Below are 20,755 nucleotides of genomic sequence, written 5' to 3' on the forward strand. Positions count from 1 at the left end.
AAGCCAAAGTTTTTGAGCTCAAGACTTGGTCTCATGCAACAGAAGACAAGTGAGCAGGGAGCGTGGAAGCAGGGGGCATGCGCATGGGGGAGGTTGGGGAAGGCTACGAGGATTTCACAGGAGGGAGACTGGAGGCTGGACAGAGGAGACGTGAGCATGGACACGGGGGATGCCACTTGCTTCTGAAAGATGCATGTTCCCACGGAGGCTGCTGGTCTCAAAGTGGGTGTGTCTCCACCTTGCTCTGTGCTTCTTGGTTGCCCTTGCTCACCCTCACTGCCAGGGGCATTTCTGATCATACTATTTACAAACCACCCAGTGGACCCCACTAAGACAGGGTGAGGGGGGAGAACTCCCACGGCGAGGGGGGAGAACTCCCACAGCCCGGGAGGAGCACACTGAAGGGGCAGGGGCGTACTTATGGTTTTCTCGGCGTTGATCCACAGGCGTGTCAGATCATCACAAAGGAAGGAGATCTTGTGTTTGGAGCCAGCTGTCAGGGTGAGGTTGGTGCTGCAGGTCCGAGAGTCCAGACACACGAAGCAGCCGGGGACAAATTTGCGGCTCAGTTTGCTGGGCCGTTGCTCGATGGTCAGCGACATGGCTTGCTCGTTACTCAAGTCAACCACGTAGGTTTTATCTGGAACCACAAGTAGAAAACAGGCATGAAGAATGGATCAGGATGAGCCCCGTGAGATGGCAAAAATGAGCACAAAATCTCTCATGGCTGGGGGACATTGGGAAATTTTTTTCTTATTAAGAAAACATTACGATAGCTTGAAACAAAATTTAAAAATAAAGTCAGTGGACTGCATTTTGTCCATCCTTATGTAACTGCTTTCATTTCTTCAAACTCATTTTAGTCCTTGTGCGTATGCATGCATATTTTCACCTATTTAACAGTATGGTGTATATAAAATTTTATACTCAGATTTTACTTCATTATTTTATGCAGATACACTTATTTTACCATATAGTTTTCATATTCACTAAGCTTTTAAAATATTCATTAATCTTAGTCATCTAAGGGAGATTTAGCATCACCTATTTAAATATTCTCCCTCTATGAAGAGTAATTAACAACAGCTGGTATTAGTGCAGGGATACAAGATTCACAGACAGGATGGAACCATAGCTATTATAATTTAATCTCTAATAAATGCTACATTTCAAATAAATGACAAAAAGATGAAGTATTCCATAGGCTGGGCCAGGAGAATGGTCTCTCCCATTAGTAAAAGAATAAAATTACACTAGTACTTCAAAACAGTCACCAAAATAAAAACAAAGAGAATATCTTTATAAATGTGGAATAAACACAAATTATAAAAGCAAAAAAAATAAATAAATAAAGATTAAAATATCTTTCTGACTTAGGTACCATAAATAATGTTTAAAGGACAAGGGACACACTGGGAGAAAATATTTTCTACAGAGAATGATGGAGAAGTTCACAGTAAAGGAAATATAAATGTCCAAGTAGCCAAAATATGAAGTGTTGTTAATTTCACTTGTAATACTACTTATAATCAGAGAAAAGCAAATTAAAAGAAAGTGTATGGTATAAAAATAAAAACCCTACACCCCTATAACCCAGCAGTGTGACATGCGTATATATGCCCTCATGTGTATGTCAGTGCTGTGACAGTGACCAGAGTAATACTGGAATAGTTAAACAGACCATGAAACTTTCACCAATGGAATATTACGCAGCAGTTAAAAAGAATGAGGGAGATCTAAATATACTGATATAAGAACCTCCAAGATATAGTATTAGGTAAAACAGCAAGTTGTAGAACCATATTTAGACTATGACACCATTTGATTATAAAGTCTCTATGTAAAATGAAATAGCGATTTCTACATGTACATACTTATGTATGTATGTACTTAATATTTAAGTGAAGAGAAAAAAGATTTGGAGAGAAATATAACAAACCCATAATTGTGGTTACCCTAGGAGGGGGGCCTGGAAGTAGGGACAATACAGATGGTCAGGGGGGATTTTAGCTTTGTCTGTGACGTTTGAATTTTTAGTTAGAAAGTATGTATGTATTTCTTATATAATTTGGAAAAACTGCCCAATTATTGTTTTTTTAGGTCACTTCTATGATTGTGCCACTAGAAGTAAAAGATTCTAATAAGCACACGTGCATGTTTAGTTTTTATCTGTTTCCTCAGGATAAAATCCCAGAACTGATTGTTAGGTGAGAGAATAGGAATATTTTTTCAACTATTTAGAATGGATTATCAGACTACTTTATAAAAGAGTCATTTCACTTTATAATGTCATCCCCAGAAGGCTCTACACTATGAACCCCTGGAAATCACTTTTTACTGAGTTGCTTTTTAATTTCATTCGTTCTGCTTTTACAGAAGCCATCAAGTTAGGAAGATGCCTATGCAAGGTGGTGCTGGCTTTGCAAGTCATGGGTGTTGCCGATGTGTCTATCAGGTATCTTAGCCTCTCTGCCTGCAGCTCCAGTGAATAAATAAGTCCCGTGCCAGTTGGGAAAGCTCTGTTTCCCAAGAGAGTCTGCTAGGCTTCCTCCTTCCTGGTAACAGAAACCATATACTTAATAGAATTGTTCCTTTTGAACTGGCTGCCAGGGATCTCAGTGTCAAATTAGGAGCAAAATTAGGGAAATGTCTTATGGTTGTCGTATCTGCTGACTCCTTTCTTTAGCTCTTATTGCTTATGTCTAGGTAAATTTTACTGTAAGTTCTAATAGTGCTTTAATCAGAGAGATGACATACCCAGAGCTGGAGTATATATGCTAATGTTGTTAACTTAAATATGATTTGATTTAGAAAATGGTTAGCTTTTCAATCTCCTAGCCCCACATTCAGCTCATATCTTACTGTCCTTTAAAATTTATCTTCGTTGGGCTTCCCTGGTGGCGCAGTGGTTGAGAGTCCGCCTGCCGATGCAGGGGACACGGGTTCGTGCCCTGGTCCGGGAAGATCCCACATGCCGCGGAGCGGCTGGGCCCATGAGCCGTGGCCGTTGAGCCTGCGCGTCTGGAGCCTGTGCTCCGCAACGGGAGAGGCCACAACAGTGAGAGGACCACATACCGCCAAAAAAAAAAAAAAAAATTATCTTCGTTGTTACCTCTGGGAAACCCTCCCTACCCCTACCCTGGCTGTGTTACGAGCCCTTTTGCTTCTGAAACCCCACTCACCCTTATCGAGGTCCAATCACAGGTTGCAGGAGGCTCCCTACCCCCTCCCTCTTTCCTAATTTGTACGGTATCAAAGTAGTGCACGCACAGAATTTAAAGCAGGGTTTCTCTGGCTTGGCACTATTGACATTTGGGGCAGGGTAATTCTTCGTTGTGGGGCTGTCCTGTGCACTGTAAGATGTTTAGCAGCATCCCTGGCCTCCACCCACTAGATGCCAGTAGCACCCCTATGGCCCTCCATTATAACAACCAGAAATGTCTTCAGACATTGTTCCATGTCCCTTGGGGGGCAAATTGCTCCTGGCTGAGAACCACTGGTTTAACAAGTCAAATAGTTTTCTAAGGTTTGTTATGAAAACAAAACTCCCTCCCCACTGTGACCACTCCCCAGAATAACAACTTTCAACTCTTTTAGCAGGTTCTCTTTACAATTACATCCACAGCACCCAACAACATGCTTCTATTGCTGCTTCTAGATATTTCTGTTTCAGGGTTTTTTTTAAAATTAATTAATTAATTTATTTATTTTTGGCTGCGTTGTGTCATCATTGCTGCGCACGGGCTTTCTCTAGTTGTGGTGAGCGGGGGCTACTCTTCGTTGCGGTGCGCAGGCTTCCCACCGCAGTGGCTTCTCTTGTTGTGGAGCTCGGGCTCTAGGCACGCAGGCTCAGTAGTTGTGGCTCGTGGGCTCTAGAGTGCAGGCTCAGTGGTTGTGGCGCACGGGCTCAGTTGCTCCACAGCATGTGGGATCTTCCTGCACCAGGGCTCGAACCTGTGTCCCCTGCATTGGCTTGATTTCTTAACCACTGCGCCACCAGGGGAGCCTGTTTCAGGTATTATTTGTTGGTTTCCCACAAAAGAAGATGAGGATTTCCTCTCCTTCACCCACACTCATGTCCCCCTGCCCACACCCCACACCTCATATACAACATACACACACCCACGGTACACATGCCCAGCAAACATCCAAACCATACACTTGCTATCCACCCATCTTCCCAATCTTTACCATCATATTTTTAATGTTAGATCATTATTCTGTGTTGACATTATCATGCCTATGTAAACAATAGTAACACAGTGTTTACACAGTTATGTTATTTCCATCTATTGATTCTCTTTCTTGCACAAGATTTTATTTCCCTAGAATTAGTTATTGCCATTTAAATCATTTCCTTAGTTTCTATGTACTTATCAGTAATTTGACACCCAAACTCTCCCCCGCTTGTATAAATCTCCTTTCAATACCTATGAGAACATTAGGTATATCATCAAGTTATCTTTCTGAAAAGTCTCTCCAGAGCCTTCTCAACTGCTCTCATCTAAAGGGGCCCAGGTATGGTCTTGGGTCCCCTTGTACCATCATCCTAAGTTTCCCTTTGCCTCTCTCTTGAAAGAAAAAAATTTTTGGCCGCACCTCAAGTCTTGCAGGATCTTACGTCCCCGACCAGGGACTGAACCCAGGCCAAGGGAGTGAACGCCAAATCCTAACCACTAGGGCACCAGGGAACTCCTGAGATTTCTTACTTATCCATGGGGATAAGTCAGAGGCCACAATGTGTCAACTCTTCCAGGACAAATTAAAGACTCACAGAGGGGCTTCCCTGGTGGCACAGTGGTTAAGAATCCTCCTGCCAATGCAGGGGACATGGGTTTGATCCCTGGTCTGGGAAAATCCCACATGCCGCAGAGCAACTACGCCCACGAGCCACAACTACTGAGCTCACGCACCACAACTACTGAAGCCCGCGCGCCCTAGGGCCCACGCTCCGCAACAGGAAAAGCCACTGCAGTGAGAAGCCCGTGCACTGCAATGAAGAGTAGCGCCCCTTGCCGCAACTAGAGAAAGCCTGCATGCAGCAATGAAGACCCAACACAGTCAAAAATAAGTAAATAAAGACTCACAGAGCAGGAGTTACCCAAGAAAAAACAAAAACAACGCCAACATTTAGTTAAGGGCTCCAGGTTGCTTCTGGGGGGTTATAAAAGCTGAAAAAGAAGCAATGCAACTATTTCCACAACCAGCATTTACCCAGATCAGTTACTGGAAGTATCTGCTATAACATTCTGGAAACATATCCATCTACCTTATTTGAATCATGTTAACCCAGAAACCTACAGGGATTGAAGATACAATCAGTCTGCTGATATTTTCAGAGCAAGTAAACGTGTCTTCAAGAAGCTAGAAGAGGATGCAAAAGGTAGTAGGCTAGCAGTCTGCTCCCACTACAGGGAGTAACATAGACAGGTAGACTACTATTAACTCATATGATCGTTATCAGCAGGGCCATTTGAACCTTTTAGAAATAATATCAGGAAATGAGAGACAGGCTGTGTGGGACAACAGAGAAGTTCTCTCTCTACGGTGACTATTAGATGAAACTCCAAGAGGACCAAAATTATTTTTTATATCTCCAGGTAATGGAGTGGTAATAATGCCAGGTATGGCATGGTAGTATTGTGCCATCAAAAAAGATAAGAGGGGCTTCCCTGGTGGCGCAGTGGTTGAGAGTCTGCCTGCCGATGCAGGGGACACGGGTTCGTGCCCCGGTCTGGGAGGATCCCACATGCCGTGGAGCGGCTGGGCCCGTGAGCCATGGCCGCTGAGCCTGCGCGTCCAGAGCCTGTGCTCCGCAACGGGAGAGGCCACAACAGTGAGAGGCCCGCGTACCGCAAAAAAAAAAAAAAAAAAAAAAAAAAGATGAGAGTGTGTTATGGAGCACTGAAAAACAAGATGTGTTGGGTGGAGACAAATGTAAATCAAGTTCTCTGACATTGCTGAACTGCATGTTTTGGGCAACGTAAGCCATCCATGCTCACACATCTGGTCACAGCTGGCCAGATCAGCCAGGGCAGCTTGTACATTACTCATCTTAAGACACAGGACACTTGTGCTCAAGCCATGGAAAGATATTCTCTGCAGGAGTCCTCTGGGTCTAGTTTTAGCTAAATTGATATTGTCATCAAAGTAGAGAGAGAGAGTAGAGACTAGGGTGGGGGGAGAGACAATCAGGTACAAGGTGACATCTGCCTGCTGCCCACATACAGAATTTGTTTTTTTTCAGTCTGGGCCCACTGTAGTCAGGTCCTACTGTGCATGCTGAGGGGTCAGGGTGCCTCTGACAGCTGCTTCCACCCTTGCTGAGGCTCTGACTTTGCATGGTTGCTGTGACAGCCACCCTCTTTGGCTTGAGGAACCCTCCCAGCTCTGCCTCCACTCTGTTTTTGATGTTCTTGTCCTTGTCTGCTTCCCCCAGCAGCCAGGCTCCTGGTGCTCCCACTGTGTCCCATCTACCTTGCCCCTTCTGAGGGGCTGTGCCTTTGCGCAGTACATCTGGCTCTCAAGCCACTTTGGACAAGAGGCTGCCTCCTGAGATTAGTGCGACAGTGTTTATGGAGGGCCTGGAATGCGCTGGAAACTGTGCTGAGTGCAGGAAAATAGAGGAATAAGACAAGATGCCTGATTGGGAGTTTAGTGGGACACAGACATTCAGATGGATAAACGAGACATGGTAGTGATGGGGAGGGAGACAACAGAATGAACCACTGAATGGGGGTGGCCGTGGGAAATTGTTTGGAGGAATCCCCTTTTCCCTGCCACGTGCACCACAGGGACTGAACGTGGGGAGACGAGGAGGGGTGGCAGGTCGGTTTGGGACACGTCTTTAGAGGGTGTTGAGGAAACACTCCCTTTCTCCAGCCACCATCTTGAGGCCTCCCAGCATGCCCCACCCTGGAAGTGTCAAGAATGGCACCTTCTCTAGTCTAAGCCTACCCTTAGACACCACTGGCTGGGGATAGTGTTTGCTGACCTAGCAAAACTGAAGGGTGTGGAGCCTCACTGTCCAGGGGTCATTGACATAGAAGAAGGGCAGTCTCCCTGGGTAGGCAATGGGAGGCTCTGCTATGACCAAGGGGACCTGCACACACATGTACAACGACTCACTCCCAGCACCAAAGAAAGGAATGAAAGAAGAGCCCCTGCCAACCCAAGTTCAGAGACAGTGGCAATGTCAGAATGCCTTCTTCATGCTCCGCTTTTTCCTAAAGACTCCCCCGCTAAGCCTCTGAACTTGTCCTTGCTGGGTACAAATCCCCTTCTCAATGCACACCCCTTCTCATGAAGCCCCCGTTCCCACTCAGTCACCATCCTCCTCCCCCAAACCAAAGCCACTCTGGGCTCACCCTGTTGCCTTTCCAGGTGCAAAAGAAAGCCATGAAGGTAAAAAGACCCTTTCAAGGGGGTTTGAGAAAACCTGAGAGTAAGACTCCAACAATATTAGTCTCTTGCCACAGTCTGAATAAGAAAATGAATCAAAATCAGCCAGAGCAGGACCAAGAGACCCAAGAAAAATCCACCACTCCAAGTAATGACTGGTACAGACAGTGACTGCAGAGCAAAGCCAGGGACTCCAGAACTATCTGCTGGTCTCCAATGGCCCAGCTAGCCAACCACAGAGACGGAATCTTTAACAGGGAGGGTTAAAACAAAAGTGACAGTTTGTGAAAGGCTCCTTCATCCAGGGGATGAGTGTGTGTCTCTGCAAGTTCTCTGCTGATGGGGAGGAAAGAAAGGAAGAGGCAGGTGTGTGACAAGGAATGGAGGTGGGGTCCTTCGAGGTGGAGGACCAGACTGGGTCCTTCAATGTCCAAAGTCAGCCAGACATAGGGAATAAGGACTGGGTGAGCAGTGAGCACCTGAGACAAATTCCCCCTTAACACTTTATCTCCTGTGCAAGGAGGAAAAAGGGCTCAGCACTACTGCTGGGGCTGGGGAGAGGGGGCCCAGAGGAGAGGCATGATGTGTATAGGGTGGCAGGGCACCCACCAAAAAGGCACACAAATGATTTGCTTCCAGCCATCTACCTCTTAGTGGTGTGTGTTGTAACCTACCTTATGATGTAAACAACTAAAGACCCTCCGAAGGGACAAAAACTCGCCGTACAGAAAAATCACCAACCCCAGCCTCCATAACAGTGTCTGGAGGCCACAAATCCCACATAGATTAGGACACCTTCTTGCTAAGTGACTTGGAGTCATGCAGTGGCCTATCCAGGTCAGGGCAGTGGGGATATTTCATTCCCTGTGAGGGAATAAAGGGGAACAGAGAATTTTAAAACAATAATAAATCTGAGTAAATCCAGGCTTGTTTTTATTGTCACTATGCTCCAGGATTTCTAAACAATGTCAGTAATAAACTACTCTCCCTCACCAAAAATTGTTCTTTTCTTTCCGACATTGTTTGTTTTCTTACAGAGAACATAATTTTTAAGCAGCTCTACTGAGCAATAATTGAATTACAGTAATCTGTACATATCTAAGGTGTATATTTGCCTAGTTTTGAACCTATATACACACCTGTATACACATCAACATAATCAAGATAGTGAATATATTCATCACCCACAGAAATTTCCTTGTGCATCCCCCTCCCTCCTCTCACCACACCCCAGGGTGTTAGGAGGGGTGTTTTGTGATGACTAAGCCATCCCAGGGCTACCATTGGCTGGAGCAGTGACCTGATGACCAAACAAAGCTGAAGAGTGTGGCTCCTCACTGCCTAGGAGAAGGTATATGTAGGGAGATCAGGAACCCTGGCGCAGACCACTGGGAGGCTTCGGCGTGGCTGAAGTTGCTGGCAAACCATAGGAGTTTAACACAGCTATGGACCAACCAACCATAAGTACAAAACAAACACAAGCGTGGAACCACCACCCCTAGCACAGAACAACCAACCACAGTTGGGGAACAACCAACTACAAGCACAGAACAACCAAGCACAAGCAGGGAATAGCCGACCACAAGCACTGAGGAAAGGACGGAGGGGACGACCCCTGCCAATACAAGTGCAGAGACAGTGCCAAGGTGTGGAAGAGAGCCAAGTGGGTAGAGATGCCCGCCAAAATTTCCTCTGAAACATCCATCATCTGTGCAAGAAAGTACAAGAGAGAAACCAGACCAACAGCATTTGTTACCACCAGCTGATGAAGACAGTGAATGAAAATGACAGAATCGGCCGACGCAGAACCGAGACCCCACCCTGGAGAACTCCGTCCATCCCAGTGATGCACAGCGTATAGAGTCCTGGGCACCTACCACTATCCGCTGCATCCCCAGAGGAGCCCGTGGAGAAATGGCCACCCACGCAGACACCAAATGTTACACCAGCAGGGTACCCAGATTGCAATTATTAAAATAAAATCAACAAGATATGAAAAGAAAATAAAAAGAAGAAACTCCTTCTGGGAAGTGACCTCCTGCATCCTATAAGTCTCATCTGTCTTCTGGATTACAGGCTAACGTCTAAGGACCAGTGCTGTGTCTTTTTCAACTTTGTATCCCTTCCTTGACCTAGAGCCTTGCAGGATAACATTTAAAGAGTGCTTACTGTCTGCCAGGCACTGCCACCTCATTGCTCCTCACAACACCCCTACGAGGACAGTCCTATTATCTCTACTTGAAGATAAACTGAGTCACACAGGAGTTAAGTGACTTGCCCAGGCTCACACAGTAAGTAGGGGAATCAGGATTTCGAATCCATGCAGGCCAATTCCAGAGTAAGTGCCTTTAACCACTGGGCCATGCTGCCTGCAAAACAAGCTGTCCACACATATTTACAGAACCAGACAAACGTGTGAGTGCACAGGGTTGGCAGCCTTGGGCAATCTCTTGAAACTTAGGGTCCACGTTGGGATTCAGAGGATCAAGATGGAGATGTCCAGAAATCAGAGCTCTCAGGGACTCCAGCATCGCCCAAGTAAAGATACTTCTGCTGGCCAAGTTAACTCACTTGCCTAGAAAAATGCAAACCATGCTTGATGTAAAGCCTTGACAGTGCTAAACACATCTAAAGTGCAGTTAACCACTATTTACCTCAAAACTGAAGCCATATCCTTCTTGATGCTGGTAATAGCATGCTTAACAATTTGATTATATTTAGAAATCAACCCAGCTGATGTTACAGGAAACAGAATTAATCAGTAGCACTTCACCGTGACTGAGATGATAAACAAATCCCTGCGTCTTCTAAAACTCAAAGCCACTCCATTTCTGAATCCCTTCATGGCTGTTTTCAACATTCTGATAAAATTGTGACATAGAGTCATCAAAATGTGTCAGTGGACACACATGCGCATACACACATGTATATATAAAGTTATGCCTTGTACACGGTTATTGTGAATTAGAAGGAATCTTGGGTCAAGATATGAAGGAACTGAGGCTTCCTGAGGAGCCGGGCTCCAGGTGGGTACCGAGTGGGCACTCCCAAGATGGTGTCAGATGGGCAACCCTGGGAGTGGATCCCTCATGGTCACTTTTCAGGTATTTATCAGCCATGCCATTTCACATTCTCAATTTCTCTGCCTGGTTCTATTTCCCGGAAGTAAATAATATTAAAAACAAGGATGAGAATCAACCCTGTGGGCAGAACCCATCGTCAGCACACATCACAGATGTCCTGGTTCAAGACCACCTGTCACAACTCACAGACTCCAGCTCATAGATGAGCCCCAGGAATAGCCACTCTGAACTCATCCTGTACCTTTTTCTCAGGATCCCTGCCACTCCTCTCTGTGAGGCAAGGGCACCCAGAGAGTAAGTTTTAAGGAGGTGCTCACTCTCGGGGACTGACCTTGAACTGACACAACCCTGAGGGTGAGAGCCTCTGTGAGAGGGAGCTCCTCAGAGCGGGTGCCTCCTTCAGTGTTGTGCCCTGGGCATATAGCCTCGCTGTAGTCACGGCATCTCAGTAAATGTGTGTGGAATGATACCCCTCATTTTCACAGAACCTGGGGTTCTGCGTGGTCCAGAAGCACAGGCTCTGGGTTCTGAGATTGCTCTGCTCCTGGCAAGCTGTGTGATACCGGGCTAGTTCCATAACCTTTCTGAAACTTCTGGTTTCTCATCAATAAATGAAGGTAATTCCTGTCTCCCCTGCAAGGCTGTAATAAGGATTAGCTGAGACCATGTGAGTGGTGTGCTTAGGGCAGGGCTTGGCACTCAGACAATAAAAGTGTTATCATCACTGCTCACGGTGCTGGCGACATCCTGATCCACACTGTAGGGTCAGGCAAGACATGAGCTCCAGAAGGTAACCTTCCAATGTCTTCATTAAAAACAACTTATCACCCTGAATGCAAGATCATCTTAGCTTCTTACTGTGCTGAAGTGGAACAGTATGCCCGGCATTCACCAGTGACCTGGTCTCACTGCCTAGCAACGCACTTCCTGAAAGTCTTACAGGGTCCAGAGTCCAAGTGTGCCAGAGCCACAGACAAGAAGTAGGAAGGGAACCTCAGCCCAAGCAGACTACCCAGGAAGGAAAGAAGGCACTGGAGGAGGGGGAGGGGAAGGAAAGTGGGGCTTACTTACTGCTTTCATTTTGTGGATGTTGGACCAATACTTGAAACTGCAGCCGGAGGATGCCTGGATTTTGGGCATCTTGGTCACAGCCCTGCAGAGAGAGGTTGAAGTTCCCGGCTATGTTCCCAGGCTGCTTGTCCTTCAGCTTGAACACCTCGGGGTTGGTGGTGGAGCCTGGGATGCAGTACTCGACCCGCTCCTCCTTCTTCACGCAGTTGGAGACACTGAAGTGGAGGAAGGAGACGCTCGCCCGCAGGTGCGCGGGGATGATGAACTGCCATGTCATGAGCTCGTCCTCGGGGAAGCCGTCCGGGTAGTTGGCAGACATCAGGGTGGAGGAGCCTTCACCTTCAAACACAGATTCGATGATGCACAGGCCTGTTGGGGGTGGAACCCAAACGAGAGAATAGGAGGTGATTAGACCCTGCCCTGGTCATCCATGGGTGGGGGGACAGGGGTTAGAGAAGAGGTGAAAGTGGGTCTTAGGTCCTGAGCACTGGGTCTGGATATGGCATGTTTATACTCAATTCAAGGTAGACAGTGAGAATGAGGATACATCAGTGGTGTGTGAGTATATGTTTAATAATCAACCCAGCAGGGGAAAAAAAATAAAGCCTTAATTTGTAGTGTCTGCCCACTTCCTTGGTGTAAAGACTCCCACCATAGCTGATTTCAGGCTACCAACAGGAGATGGATGAACGTGGAGTTGGAAGGAGATGGACAGCCCTCTCACCATCACATAGGATTTTCACCATACAGATCCAATGGGCATACCTAACTTCAAAGCATAAATAGTAAAATGCAGTGTATTAACTAGGAAGTAATGAGTTTTGAGTACTTATTACCTTTGTTCCTAAACTAATTTATTTAATTGTAAGTTTATATAATTTTATTTTTAGTAATGGCTCTGTTTAATACCAGCTCACAAAATTCCAGGACACTTAACAATTGGCACTCATGAGCTGCTGTGGGCCAGCTCTGGCATACAGATACAATTGTATCTGGCATACCGATACAATTCTAGAAACTGTGAAAGAGACAGAAGACGGGAAAAAGACATGAGAAACAGAGTCATTAAGGTCTGTAGAGCCAGTCCCATTTCATTTCTTGAAAACAAGCCTCACATACAAAGGACAAAAGAAAGAGTCACCACCTGGTTTGTTTAACAGAGGAGGGTGGGTTCACACCAGGACTGGCCCACATGCTTACAGAAGAGTGGGACTTCCTTTAAGGTATGCAGATGGAATCACACAATTGCCAACATCTGACCATTTCTGATGGAGAGCAAGCGTGATTTTGTAGGTTTCAACCTCAGCAAACAGAGGGGAGGGCATGGCGAGCTCACGTTTTATAGACAACTGGTTTGTGATGCTGAAGCCGGAGACTTTTCTGTTGTGGAACCACGGGAGGGCCAAGGCCATTTTCACTCCCTCTTGCATTTTGATCCGGGACACAGTGCCGTTGCTGCAGAAGGTTCCGATCCCGACCATCTTGGTGTCAACGCGGCTGCTGATGCTGTGAGTGACTCCGTCAGGGCAGCTCTCCCCCCGCCCGATCTGCCTCAGGCGAGGGAGGGAGAACTGCAGTTCTAGGCCGATGTTCTTGTTAGCTTTGACATCCCAGATGAAGGTTCTGTTGAGGGTGGGCAACACTGACATTGAGGGCTGAAGATGAACCTCTCCAAAAGGACATGGACCTGACATGCAGTCTGAAACACAGTCACAAAACAATCTGGTCACAAACGCTACTGGGCCACTCACTGCCCCTCCTCAGCCCCTGTAGTGAACTCTTTGGAGGGGGGGTTTTCTGGGGGGCCCACCCATCTCCTGGCTACATGAAAGTTGGCTGCCAATGGCTCACGGATGCATCCCTCTCTGGGGAAGTGCCTTGGCTGGAGGGAGCTGCCTTGGGGCAGAAAAGCCTGAGAGGTTTCCCTGCCCCTGACTCCCATCCCAGCAGGGAGTGTCAACCCACAGCCAATCACTGCCAACCCAGGAGTGAAAAGCCTGACATCCTTGATTCACATGACACAGCCTGGCAATTGTCACTCAAGCTCCAGATCAGCCTGCAGCTAAAACCACATCTTTGCTTGCTGTCCTCATTCTACCCTGCTTTCCTCACTTCTTCACAGGTTTCTCAGGGCACTCTCTTGATTCATGACTTAAAGACAAGAATCCTCATGTCAGGCTCTGCTTCTAGGGAACCAGACCCAAGTCACCTCCTAACTACAAGTTTCCCGTTTTTTTTTTTTTTTTTGCGGTACGCGGGCCTCTCACTGTTGTGGCCTCTCCCGTTGCGGAGCACAGGCTCCGGACACGCAGGCTCAGCGGCCATGGCTCAGGGGCCCAGCCGCTCCGCGTCATGTGGGATCCTCCAGACCGGGGCACGAACCCGCGTCCCCTGCATCAGCAGGTGGATTCTCAACCACTGCGCCACCAGGGAAGTCCTCCCCTGCTTTTTGAACGTTCGCTTTATTCCACTTTGCTTTTATGAAAGACTTGCATTGGTACTTGTTTCCGCTAACCAAAATAAATCCAAAAAGAATTTTTGCATTTATGAAAAAGGTGGAAAGCGAAAAGAGCATTCAGTGTTTGTTTTGCAGGGAGCCATTACAGAGGCAGCGGGTACCCCGCAAGTGGCACCGCCAAGCTCCTTCCCCAGGAACAACACAGCATCTCAGCATCACGCTGCTACAGCTCTGAACTCTGTACGTGAGCATTTGTGCTTTATTTCAAATTACTTTACACATCCGTTAGCAAGATGTGTCCTAAGGTAATTGCTTCTTTGACTTAACGCCATTTTGGCTTGTGAAAAATGTCATAGGAACACTCTATTTTTGGGATAGCACGGGTCGGGGAGGGGGGACCCGCACTGTTTTCCAGATTAAGCTAGTCCAGTTGGTGGATCTCTGCCCAGGCCCTACTGGAAGCCAGAGGGAGGCCCTTTGCAGTGGAGCCTGTGCTTTGGGATACATATCCTACTTCCTCTATACCGAAAGAGTCATGATTTCTCAATTTTTAGGGTGCTGCGACAAGCTCTACCTTTTAAAACTGGTTTTTCCATCAACACACTCATCAACAGACTGAGTACGCTCTGAACGTACAGCCCCTGAATGGCTGGAACCTGGAGGCGAGGTCATCTTCTTGCCTCCTGGCTTTCATGCTGGTGTTTCATTACCACTGCAGTAGAATTTTTTTTTCCCAAAGGCTAACACTTAATGACATCCTTTGACGTACTTTGTTTCCTAAGCCTTTTTAAAACAAAGGGAGAAACGTTGCTATCAGGGAGGCACTAAGAGAAAGCAGGCAGCCTAATAGTGAGGATTTTGTTGTCTCCAGCAGGGAATCTGAAAAGTGCAATGGACTTTGGCCACTGTAATAATAATCTGCAAGTCTTTACTGCTGCTCCAGTGGAGTATTTGAAACTACTGCCAACTCGAAATAGAATTATGGGAGAATTTCAGAGCTGTCTAGGACCTCTGAGGTCATCACGTCAAAACTCTAATTTTTGCAAAGCAGCCCTGGAGTCTGGGTGAGTCGTGTGGCGCTCGCAGTGCACACGCTCCTAGGACAAAAGCCCAGGCTGTGTTTGGTCGACTTCCGTTCTTGCCAATGCACTGCGTTGCTTAACCAATAAAACAAGGTTAGATAACAAGGTGACAAATGCAGCTAAAATTATATTTTGTGTGTAGGTAAGGATAGTGCCTATTTTTTGGAGCTCGTGGAAACTTCATTGTTTCTATCAAGCCATCTCTTTCATAACTTTTCAACTACACTTCCCATGTTCCCTACTGGGTTCTGTGTTCTTGTGGGATCACTTACCCCTACTAAGGCAGTGGTTCACAGCCCTGGTTCCACACTAGACTCACTTGGAGGATGTTTAAAAAATACACATGCCTGGGCCACCCAAGCGACTCTGATCTAATTCCGTACCAAGTACCGGGAGTCAAAAAGGCCCGTCTCTCAGCCATGGCTCTGCCACCAGCCATGAGACCCTGGCGGTGTCAGGTTGTGCAAGCACTTTTTAATTTGTTGCTAAGAGCTTTGTGTTCAGAATGGATACACAAGTAAGAGTAGTCAAAATGATGGGCATGCCTCCAAGTTTTCTGCTCCCCGTCCAGTGCAAAAATGTTAAATAACTAAAATGATTCCTACCCAGAGGACGGAGAAGTGTAATTTCTGAAGCGATTCACACCTCATTTTCCCCAGCACAGACTTCTACTTTCATTAGCTTTAACGGGGCCATTCAAGAAGGGATGACATTGTAAATCAGTTATACTCTAATATAAAATAAAATTTTAAAAAATAATAATTAAAAAAAAAGAAGGGATGACTGCAGAGGGGCTAAACTTTGACACTTTCAGAATGTTTATTCAGGAAAGGTTTTTAAAAACAAGAGGCAAGCAGAACACTGAACTTGATTCCAGTGTCTAGATTTATAATCTAAAATTTTTATTTTCAAAACATTTTCAAAAATTGTGAGCATGGGTTTTTATTATATGGTAAACTGTGTGTGGTCTGTGTGTGAGACTGGTCTTGTGAGGTAAGATTGTGGTACCCTTTTCCTTTTTTTAAAAAATAATGTTTATTTATTTATTTGGCTGCGCTGGGTCTTAGTTGCGGCACGTGGGATCTTTGTTGCGGCATGCGGGATCTTTTAGTTGCGGCATGCAAACTCTTAGTTGTGGCATGTGGGATCTAGTTCCCTGACCAGGGGTCAAATCCGGGCACCCTGCATTGGGAGGGTCGAGTCTTAACCACTGGACCACCAGGGAAGTCCCATTACCCTTCTCCTTTTTCAAGATGGCAGTCACTTTCTTGGCTTAATTGGTTGTAAAAGTAATGCATGCTTGTAAAAAAAATGACACTACAGAAGAACAGAAAAAAGACAATGAATGTCACCTGTTCCCCTCCCCTACTCACTATAGAAATAATATAAGGTTAGCATTTTGGTGTTTAACCCCCCAGACTTTGGGCTCCATATGATTATGTGTATTCAATAAAGTGGGATTAAACTATACAAACTATTCTACTAAAAGCTGCATTGTTTTCAATGGAACAAAATGACCTGGGGCATCTTTCCATGTCAAATACATAGATTTACTTCATTCTTTTAATAGCAACACAGTATTCCTTTGAATTCTTAAGTATATCAATAGTCTTCTCAACTCTGTAAAAGCTTCATTGAGATTTTAATTGTAATTGACTTAAACTCATAAATTAATCTGGGGGAGAAATGACACTTAAAAAATACTGAGATTTTCATCAAGTAACATGGTATATCTCTCCATTTATTTACATCTTCTCTTTGGTCTTTCAGTAAGATTGTACATTTTGCTTCATATATATTCTATGTATTTATTAAGATTAAATACTTAACTAGAACTTTTGAATAATGGTGACCAAAAGCATGCATGGTGAGAATCCTTATGTTGTTCCTTGATTTATTGGTAACACTTCTATGTCTGGCTGTTAAATATATTTGCTATCAGTTTTTTTTTCCTGGCCGCACCGCAAGGCATGCAGAACTTTCCCCACCAGGGATCGAACCCATGCCCCCTGCAGTGGAAGCATGGAGTCTTTTTTTTTTTTTTTAAATTTATTTAATTTATTTATTTTTGGCTGCGCTGGGTCTTCGTTGTGTGCGGGCTTTCTCTGGTTGTGGCGAGCAGGGGCTACTCTTTGTCGCGGTATGCAGGCTTCTCATTGCAGTGGCTTCTCTTGTTGCGGAGCATGGGCTCTAGGTGCACGGGCTTCAGTAGTTGCGGCTCACGGGCTTTAGAGCGCAGGCTCAGTAGCTCTGTGGCATATGGGATCTTCCCAGACCAGGGCTCGAACCCGTGTCCCTGCATTGGCAGGCGGATTCTTAACCACTGTGCCACCAGGGAAGTCCCTGTTATCAGTTTTTGATAGATACAATTTATTGGATTAAGAAAACATCCCTCTATTTCTGGTTTACTAAGAGCATTTTATTAAAAACATTTAAGACCATCTATTAAGATGATCAAATGCAGTTTCTTCCCTTTCACCTAATCACACAGAGCAGTACGTTAAACTTCCATCTTCCAATAAGCTCTCCTGCTCTTGTGTTCGTCTTTTAATGCAAGTTTTGGGGTTTGATGTATTTATATTTTACTTAGGATTTTTTTGGCATGTATGTATATTCATAAGAGATTGGTCTGTGGTCTTCTTTTTTATGTGGTGGAAGATTTTGACATCAGGGTGGTAAGAGCCTTATAAAATGAACTGTGAACCTTTACCTCTTTCAGTGCTCTAGACTAGGGTTTGGCAAATAGCCAAATCAAGCCAAACACCTGTTCTTGTAAATGAATGTGGGATATTCATTGCCCATTTGTTTACCTATTGTCTACGGTTGATTTTGTGCTGTAATGGCAGAGCTGAGGAGTTGTGACAGAGACCATCTGGCACATAATGCCTAAGATATTTACTCTCTGGTCTTTTACAGAAAAGGTTTGTCAACCTACCTCTCAAATGGTTTAAATATCATAGAAATTATCTGCTACTTGGAGTTTTATAGGACTACTCTATGAAACCATCTCTAACTAACCCAAACCCTGTTCTCCTTCACACTGGACAATTTTTCCAATCTCCTCCTTGGTTATTTACTTATTCAGGTTTCCTCCCTTTCTTTGAGTCAATCTGGCTCATTAAATTTTCCCTGGAAATCATCCTGTCATTCAGATTTTCACATTTATTATCATAGTCTCTTACAATTTTAGCAATCTGCTTTGTATATGTCATTAAACCCACATTTATACATTCAATGCTGTATATCTGTAATTTCTCTTTATTTTTTCCAGGAGACTAGTCAGAGTTTGTTTATTTAATTGGTCTTTACACAGAACCAGGTCTTGGTTTTAGTTATCAAACACAGTTTTTAAAACTGTTTTTGTTTTGTTTTGTTTTGTTTTGTTTTGTTTTTTGCGGTATATGCGGGCCTCTCACTGTTGTAGCCTCTCCCATTGTAGAGCACAGGCTCCGGAGGCGCAGGCTCAGCGGCCATGGCTCACGGGCCCAGCCGCTCCGCGGCATGTGGGATCTTCCCAGACCAGGGCACGAACCTGTGTCCCCTGCATCGGCAGGTGGACTCTCAACCACTGCGCCACCAGGGAAGCCCTAAAACTGGTTTTAAGTACTTTAATTTCTCCTTTTATTTTTATGAATTCCTTCTTCTTAAGGTTTATTTTATCCTTTTTCTTCTCCCATGATCTATTGCCAATTCATTTATTTTCAGTTAAAGGTGAAGAAGTTTTCTGAGCATGGCTTTGATTAGATCAAAATAGTGTCCTCACTGTTACTGATATATCTGTTAGTTCCTAGGTGGCATGCCACCTTAAAATGATTGGGAAAGTATACCTTTAATTCTTTCTGCCTGATTATTGTGTCTTATGTCAATCTTCTATCTCAAATTATGATTAACAATACCAGCTATCTGTAGTTTGTTGAATTCTGGTGTGTCATGCACTCTCAATCCATAATTTTATTTCTTCCTCAAAACACCCCTATCGGTTGGTACAATGATTCTTATATTACAGACCAGAAAACTAAATCACAGAGCAGTTAAGTAACTCATATGAAGCCATGCAATCAGGCCACATGATCAGTAGCCCTGGCACTTGAAGTCAAACCCAGCTCCCTCAGCCTGCAAAGCTGCTGTTTTTTCCCATTGTGCCTTGTGGACCCATTTCCCCACTCTTATCTTCTCAACCTTCCAATTCTTCTGTCCTCCAACTCCCTTGACTTTTGCTCCTGCTCAGCCAGATGTTTTTAGCACATCAGGCAGAGCATCACCTGAGAATCCGTAGCTCTGTTACAAAACAGTGTGGCATAGTGGTTACAGGCAAAGACTCTGGATCCAGAATACTTGGGCTCCCATCTTGCTGCTACACACCAGCTGTGCCATCTTAGGCAAGTTACTTTCTTTGAGAACTTCTCCTAGGGCTGCTCTGAGGATTAAAAAACTGAAACCATGTAAAGCACTTAGAACTGTGAATGGCCACATAAAAGCTAAAGAGAGTGCGGAGTTTCAGAACAGATCTCACCTCCCTAGCAGTAGAGGCTGGCTTAGCGTGTAAAAGAGAGGCAGGGAGGCCAAACAGTCCATGAGTGCATACTTACCAATATTCTTCTGGATCTCGATAACAAAGTGATTCTCTGGATCCTGGCAGCTAAAGGAAAAGACTGCTGTCTCTCCGGCTTTGATGGACAATGGGGTTACCTGTGTTTTAGAAATGATCTGACATAGGTTCGCTGGCAGAGTTGGGGCCCCAGGCTTTATGAGGACTGTAATGTTGCTTCCATGTGGCAGAGCAATCTTGTAAGTTTCTGAAGGAAGGAAGAAAAATGGAGTGAACAGGATGATTTAGGGTTGCCAACCTGCTGCCGTCCCCTCAGTTGGTCCAGGAGGATGACCTCCTTGACCCCTTTGTTCCTTCCCCCAGGTCTGAGAAGTGGGATGATGCAAAATGAAAGTATTATCCTCACCTGTGGGCAAGAACCCAGCCACTGAGGGCTGGGCATTGACACACATCTCTTATTTGGCTGATTAATTTTTCTAAAAATTAAAAACACTACACCACATCCTAGGTGTCTGGAGAGGTATGTTTTCAGATACCCATCTGTGCAATATTAAATAGAGAGAAACTGCCACATCTCTTCACAATATGACTGTAGGTGAAAGTCCACACACAGAAACCATCTTTCTGTAGAGAGACATGCTTATCTGTAAAGAGCTGCTGTCCCCTGCCCAGGCCACTTCATATGCCCTGTTCACACATACATGCAGTAGTGGAGGCCGGGAAAACTTGCAGAAATTAGATACAAACATATTGTGTCAATGAACGTGGAAAGTTAAAGCCAAACAATGCTAATACCTCAGACTGGGGCTCAGCAAAATTATTTGAACAAACATTATCAAGCAAGAGAGATGGAGGTTGGTTACTAAACAGAGGGGTGGGTGCACACCAGTCGGGATGGGGCCCTGATTCACAAACAAGCCCAATCTCCTTCCCATTCCTTTTGCTTTATGGATTTTTAGATCCTCTCAGACCAAAAGGAAGAGCTACTTTTCCTCTAAGTAGCCACTGTCCCTTCCCTGACTTGGGTTCTGATTGTGGTCTCTGGGTGGCTGATGGGCTGGGAGCAGAGGATGGGAGGCCAGTTGTCTGGCGGAGGGAACCATGGGGCTCA

At 45.3% G+C, this 20,755-nt stretch overlaps 1 protein-coding gene across 2 annotated transcripts in view; it reads right to left on the bottom strand.

Annotated features, from left to right (window-relative positions):
• CDCP1 (CUB domain containing protein 1) overlaps positions 1-20,755 on the bottom strand; it is a 58,044-nt gene that overhangs the window by 13,256 nt on the left and 24,033 nt on the right. For both annotated transcript variants that reach the window (XM_089919179.1, XM_030762438.2), the window contains exons 2-5: positions 19,685-19,891; positions 12,892-13,254; positions 11,556-11,924; positions 419-640 (exon numbers count right to left, since the gene is read on the bottom strand). In XM_089919179.1, coding sequence (XP_089775305.1) covers positions 419-640; positions 11,556-11,924; positions 12,892-13,254; positions 19,685-19,891 — 1,161 coding nt within the window. The remainder of the gene's footprint in view (positions 1-418; positions 641-11,555; positions 11,925-12,891; positions 13,255-19,684; positions 19,892-20,755) is intronic.

This window comes from Delphinapterus leucas, chromosome 10, assembly GCF_059928025.1.
Source record: "Delphinapterus leucas isolate spDelLeu-1000000601 "Yukka" chromosome 10, BTC_Dleu_Yukka2, whole genome shotgun sequence".
Taxonomy (NCBI): domain Eukaryota; kingdom Metazoa; phylum Chordata; class Mammalia; order Artiodactyla; family Monodontidae; genus Delphinapterus; species Delphinapterus leucas.